The sequence below is a fragment of the Simochromis diagramma genome, unplaced genomic scaffold, assembly GCF_900408965.1.
Source record: "Simochromis diagramma unplaced genomic scaffold, fSimDia1.1 OVJJ01000457.1, whole genome shotgun sequence".
In the NCBI taxonomy this organism is placed as follows: Eukaryota; Metazoa; Chordata; class Actinopteri; order Cichliformes; family Cichlidae; genus Simochromis; species Simochromis diagramma.
This window is the reverse complement of record NW_024387277.1, coordinates 1106593-1113505: the sequence shown is the minus strand read 5'-3', so window position 1 is coordinate 1113505 and position 6913 is coordinate 1106593. Positions and strand designations below refer to the sequence as shown.

At 41.5% G+C, this 6913-nt stretch overlaps 1 protein-coding gene across 1 annotated transcript; it reads left to right on the top strand.

Annotated features, from left to right (window-relative positions):
• Positions 1-247: 247 nt before the first annotated feature.
• Positions 248-6913, top strand: LOC120715751 (tripartite motif-containing protein 16-like). Its single transcript, XM_040002858.1, has 2 exons — positions 248-2458; positions 6648-6913. The coding sequence occupies exons 1-2, from the start codon at positions 967-969 to the stop codon at positions 6827-6829; spliced, it is 1674 nt and encodes a 557-aa protein (XP_039858792.1). The 5' UTR covers positions 248-966; the 3' UTR covers positions 6830-6913.

Here is a 6913-nt window from a genome sequence, read left to right as displayed (position 1 = left end):
AGAAAACTCCAGCATGCTCTGTTCTCTTCTAATCAGACAAATAAGGCGATGACTTTCTGCGAACAGTATCTCTTATAGCTCAGCAGTATAATGCATCATAAAACAATATCATTCATTCACAATAAATCAGCAGTCTAATGTAATGCAAATCAGTTTAACAAATGTAATAGTTATCACCTTCTTCTAATTCAGGAGAATAATGCAAACTAAAACTACATAATAATTCACAATCTTTAATTAGGGGTCTAACATGGCATAAAATAATATTATAATCCCTCACTCTCCAGCCATTTTTGGTTTAAAGACCTTACATCTTCTTTGTCCTTACATCGTATGAGCCCCCAATGAAATATGAGGAACTCTGACACTCAAGAAAACAACAAACAATCCTCCTGACTAACAAAAGAAAAACAACTATTATTAAAGGCTTAGTGTAGTGTGGCAAAACCTTTATTAAGTTGTTTTCAACAATGTTATGTTTATGTAATAAGTCCCTCATGTTCCACAGGTGGTGGCCTGCCTTCTCCCCCCCTTTGTTGTGTGTGGAAATAATTATGCTTATGTCTGTTCAGAGTATTTTCTGTCGTGCTTTGCTGAAATTCTTTGTTCTTGTTTTTATCTGATATATTAAACTTTCTTTGGGTTATCATTAGTTACTAATGATAGTAACTAATGGTTTTCATTAGTTAGTAATGATAACCATAATTTCTTTGTACACCATTTGTCTGCTTTAAACTGCTCTTCTTCATAGATTCAGTTAAAGCCTGAAAGCTCTTCCCTTTTCACCTCTTCTCTCATTTGTCGTTCCCTCCCCTTCAGATCTGCACTTTGAAGATGGGCGTAATCAACATGTGGTGACGTGTAAGAGCTGACAGGCTCCATTCACATGTTGTTGAGATCAGAGCTCTGTGTGAGTTTCTCTTCCTTATAACTGAAACTACTCAGTCACTGACACTGAGAGGAGAAATGGCAGAGAAAGGAGTTCAGCTGAACAGAGAAACCTTCTCTTGTTCCATCTGTTTGGATCTACTGAAGGATCCGGTGACTACAGCCTGTGGACACAGCTACTGCAGGAACTGTATTAAACGTTTCTGGGATCAAGAGGACAGGAAGGGAATCTACAGCTGCCCTCAGTGCAGGAAGACTTTCACACCGAGGCCTGTCCTGGAGAAAAACACCATGTTAGCAGCTTTAGTGGAGCAGCTGAAGAAGACTGGACTCCAAGCTGCTCCAGCTGATCACTGCTATGCTGGACCTGAAGATGTGGCCTGTGATGTCTGCACTGGGAGGAAGCTGAAAGCCATCAAGTCCTGTTTGGTCTGTCTGATCTCCTACTGTGAGAAACACATTCAGCTACATTTGGAGTCTCCTGCCTTTGAAAAACACAAGCTGGTGGCCCCCTCCAAGAAGCTCCAGGAGAACATCTGCTCTCGTCATGATGAGGTGATGAAGATTTTCTGTCGTACTGATCAGCAGAGTATCTGTTATCTCTGCACAGTGGATGAACATAAAGGCCATGAAACAGTCCCAGCTGCAGCAGAAAGGACTGAGAAGCAGAAGGAGCTCGAGGTGAGACGACTAAACATCCAGCAGAGAATCCAGGAGCGAGAGAAAGATGTGAAGCTGCTTCAACAGGAGGTGGAGGCCATCAATGGCTCTGCTGATAAAGCAGTGGAGGACAGTGAGAAGATGTTCACTGAGCTGATCCGTCTCATCCAGAAAAGAAGCTCTGATGTGAAGCAGCAGGTCAGATCCCAGCAGGAAACTGAAGTGAGTCGAGTCAAAGAGCTTCAGGAGAAGCTGGAGCAGGAGATCGCTGAGCTGAAGAGGAAAGACGGCGAGCTGGAGCAGCTCTCACACACAGAGGATCACAACCAGTTTCTACACAACTACCCCTCACTGTCAGCACTCAGTGAGTCTACACACTCATCCAGCATCAATATTCGTCCTCTGAGCTACTTTGAGGATGTGACAGCAGCTGTGTCAGAGACCAGAGATAAACTACAGGACATTCTGAGAGAGGAATGGACAAACATCTCACTGACAGTCACTGAAGTGGATGTTTTACTGTCACCACCAGAGCCAAAGACCAGAGCTGGATTCTTAAAATATTCATGTGAAATTACACTGGATCCAAACACAGCAAACAGATATCTGCTATTATCTGAGGGGAACAGAAAAATAGAAGTAATGACACAGAAAGTGTCTTATTCTGATCATCCAGACAGATTCGTATATTATTGGCAGGTCCTGAGTAGAGAGAGCCTGACTGGACGTTGTTACTGGGAGGTGGAATGGAGAGGAAAACTGGTTTATGTAGCAGTTGCATACAAGAATATCAGAAGAGCAGGGCGCTCAGATGAATGCAAATTTGGATACAATGACAAATCTTGGGCATTACGTTGTGAAAAGGACAGATGTAAATTTTTCCACAATAATGTCCAAACTGTCCTCTCAGGTCCTCGGTCCTCCAGAGTAGGAGTGTACCTGGATCACAGAGCAGGTATTCTGTCTTTCTACAGAGTCTCTGAAACCATGACTCTCCTCCACAGAGTCCAGACCACATTCACTCAGCCGCTCTATGCTGGACTTTGGCTTTATGGAGATGGAGACACTGCAGAGTTTATTAAACTGAAGTAGACAGAAGTCATTGCCAGAAAGTTGCTGAAAACATGCTTTAGTTTCCAGTTTCCCTTGTCTCTTGTTCACACAGAGATCACATGTCAGTCGCACTTTATCTTTGCTACTTTGACATCTTATTATTTATTATCTAGTTAATGACTGACTTTGTTTGAGGGGCCCTCCATCTTATGTGTGTTTAGCCTCCATGACTTTAGCTGTTGAGGTTGTCACTGTTCACGATGATTTTCATTCAGCTAAACTGTTGTTCGTGTTCATGAAAATTTAAATTTCTGTGCCAGAAATGTTTTGTGACTAGTCATTGGTTTCATGTTTGAAGAAAAAGCAAGTTCTGTTTTTATAATTATTGTTAACTGTATCATCATTATTCTTACTTTTAATATTAGAAAGGAAGGAAACAGATGCAAGGATGCAGTCATTGTTGATCTACTTTTAGCAAACATCTGCAGCGTTTTTATAAAAGAAGTTCAATCAGGATGTTTCCTTTCATGGGCGATCGTGGCTCAAGAGTTGGGAGTTCGCCTTGTAATCGGAAGGTTGCTGGTTCGAGCCCCGGCTTGGACAGTCTCAGTCGTTGTGTCCTTGGGCAAGACACTTCACCTGTTGCCTACTGGTGGTGGTCAGAGGGCCCGGTGGCGCCAGTGTCCGGCAGCCTCGCCTCTGTCAGTGCGCCCCAGGGCGGCTGTGGCTACAATGTAGCTTACCATCACCAGTGTGTGAATGTGTGGATGACTGGATATGTAAAGCGCTTTGGGGTCCTTAGGGACTAGTAAAGCGCTATATAAATACAGGCCATTTAATAAATGCAGCTTAAGCTTACTTGTAGATACAGTTTGTGGGATAAAAAGGGGATGTTTTTGTCTTTTTGGTCTCATTATTTTAATATGGCACTATTAGTCCATTAGAATCAGATAATCAGCTTTGCATTAAACATGTATTGAAGTTTTTGACCTTACAGTATCTTTTGCATTACAGTGATTGTTATAACTTTAGATTAATCTTTTACTTAGAGGTACCAGAATAATAATATGATCTTTCATTGCAGGTGTAACCATGATCATCTTATACATATTGCAGTTTGTTGCTTATTCTAGAGTTGTGCTCAAGTTAATTAAGGGTTAGAAGCTACAGTCAGCGCGATGTCTGGCTGATCTATGGAGGGGAAAAGGCTTCGATCTTAGAAGGCCGCACGCGCTTACACAGCACTTATACGATGTTATTCTTGGTGATCTTGTGCTCAGTTATGTTTTTTGTTATGTTTTAAGTAGTGGTAGCTGATCAAGCAATATTCATTTAATATTATACACTTGTTTCAGAGCAGTACACACTGATTGTCTTAATCAATGTGGAAGTCCTTGTAGCTGCAATGTTGTGTCTTAGCAGGGGACAGATGGTTCCAGGAGACGGGGGCAGTCAGCGTCTGCCCTCTGGAAGGAGATAATGTTATTTTCTGTGTTAAATAAAACTGTCAACATTGATTGTATCACACCTGTCACTACGCATGAAGGGGCGTTCTAATACCCTGATTTCATAAAACTATGGAGATGTGTTTTTTGTGATGAGATCTGAGGCTGTCTGCATACAGTGTCCATCTCCCACGTGTGTGACCATTAAAATCATCGTTTGACTTAACCCGGCCGGACCAGTGTTGTTATTGTGGTTTTTCCTCTTGTGTCCATCCCCAATTTTTGAACTCGTAACAAGTTTCACAGTTGGAATTGGTTTATTTTCGTCTCTAATCATGTCTTTAAATATTGATGATTATAATTATTCAGACTATAGATATATTTTGTTATATAAAATATATTAATAAACTTTATGTTGTCCTCACAAGTTGGGAATCTGGAATTGTTTTATTAACAAATATTTGAATCTAAAATTGTTATAATTTATTAGTTTATTTTATTTCATATGTATTTGATTTTGTAAAACCTCTCCACGTCTTTCAGAATGGAAACACTGATACAGACAGTTTGCAACTAGCTTGATACTCATGTTTGTGCAAATGTGGAGTCACATTTGCTGTAAACCCGTGTAGTCAGTAGATGGTGCTGTTGGACTGTGTTTGTCTTTGTGAAGTTAGGATGTACTTAGTTTAACACAGAAATATGTGTACGTGTTTTAGTTTAATTAATTATAACTGTTATATAAACCTACAGACGTGACATGAAACTAAATGTTATTTCTTGTTGTTTATTTCCTCTTCAGAGCAAAGCTCAATGCACACTCACAGATTACAAAGACTGTAAAACCTGTACTGTGCCCTTCATTACTGTGCTGTGTAAATATCTGAGCCAATGAAATAAATGACTGGACTGCATTTGATTGACTCCTGCTTGTTCTGATTAACACCCCCAGAAAGACACAACACAAAGAGCTGCAATACATACCAGTTATCAATATTTTGATCGGCTGACCTCCATTCCTATTCTCTTTGCCTTCAACCCCACAGACCCCCTAACCACCCCCTGTCCCCCTTCAGCTACAAGTGCGAGTTTTGCATCACATCTCTCTTAAGAAGTGCTGCAAAAGTCAAAGCACAGTGTGTGAATTTGTGATTTCAGAGGAGGCAGTCAAGCTGTCAGGGCCGAGAGGCCAGCGTGAAAGTGGACCCACAAGCAGACTCAAGGCACGGCTGTTTGAAACTCAGCCTGATTTCATTAAATACAGAGATAAAGAGCTGTAAAATGTGACAAGGAGGATGCTTCTGAGAAGCTGGATCCACTGTGACAGAGGAAAGCCTTATTATTTCCAGTGCAGGTGAGTTGTACTGCAAGGTTGCTTCCTTAGCAGGCTGGCTAATCTGGGTTTTGAAGGGAGGGAGATCTTTTCTGGAGCGATGGATGGTTGCAGTGAGTAGGAAAGCAGGCCGGTGGGTTCCCAGATTCTCCACAGGAAGGGACGGCTCCTGACAGGTAAGATTGGGATAGGCAGTCGGTCGGAGGGAAGGACCAGTGTCACAAGAAATCCAGATAAGAGCGGAGTTGAGTGGATAATGATCTGTAGGTGCAGGGAACTGGAGACAAAAAGAAGGCGAAATTAAACAGGGAAACACTTGGAGCAAGTAGAACATGGAGGCCGATTTAAAACTTCACCCACAGGCAGGGCATGAGTTTTGAAAAGAGTAAGAAAATATTCCCCAAACAACACCAACACTCCGGATCATGACACGAGCACTTGTATTCACTCATCTGAGAGGTTGGAATAACAGAGTTGTGGTTCTAAGTAGTAAAAATAATAGATAAATATGAAATATTTAAAAATTGCAAGTTTGCAGCTCTAAATCTGCCCCAGGGCAGCTGTGGCTACAACTGTAGCTTGCCTCCACCAGTGTGTGAATGTGTGTGTGAATGGGTGGATGACTGGGTGTGTAAAGCGCTTTGGGGTCCCTAGGGGGGACTAGTAGAAGCGCTATACAAATACAGGCCATTTACCATTTAAGTATATTTGTGAAAATATTAATCGTTTGTGAATATTTTTTTCTGTAACTGTTGATGAGGTGATGAAGATTTTCTGTCGTACTCATCAGCAGAGTATCTGTTATCTCTGCACAGTGGATGAACATAAAGGCAATGAAACAGTCCCAGCTGCAGCAGAAAGAGACCCTCCAGTAAATGTTTTACTGTCACAACCAGAGATCAGAGAAGGATTTTTAAAATATTCATGTGAAATCACACTGGATCCAAACACAGCATATAGACAACTGTTGTTGTCAGAGGGGAACAGAAAAGCGGCAATAATGAGGAAAGAAGAGTCTTATACCGATAATCCACATAGATTTACTTATTTTTATCAGGTCCTGAGTAGAGAGAGCCTGAGTGGACGTTGTTACTGGGAGGTGGAGTGGAGCGGAGAAGGAATTTGTGTTGCAGTTTCATACAAGAATATCAGCAGAGATGGGAAATTAAATGAATGTAGACTTGGATTCAATGCCAAATCTTGGGCATTACGTTGCTACAAAACCTGTTATAAATTTTTCTACAACAGCTTCCAAACTGTCCTCTCAGGTCCTCGGTCCTCCAGAGTAGGAGTGTACCTGGATCACAGAGCAGGTATTCTGTCTTTCTACAGCGTCTCTGAAACCATGACTCTCCTCCACAGAGTCCAGACCACATTCACTCAGCCGCTCTATGCTGGACTTTCTCTTTTATATCATGGAGTCACTGCAGAGTTCACTACACTAAAATAGACAGAAGTCATGGATGGATGTTAGTTGAAATATATTTTAGATTCCAGTTTCTTTGGTCTCCATCTTTGTTGCTGAGAGCTCATT

Coding starts and splice junctions, on each gene's coding strand:
- LOC120715751 (XM_040002858.1), top strand. CDS start 967: ATGGCAGAGAAAGGAGTTCAGCTGAACAGAGAAACCTTCTCTTGTTCC. Junction 2,459..6,647: donor TGTCCAAACTGTCCTCTCAG/GTCCTCGGTCCT, acceptor CTGTCCTCTCAG/GTCCTCGGTCCTCCAGAGTA.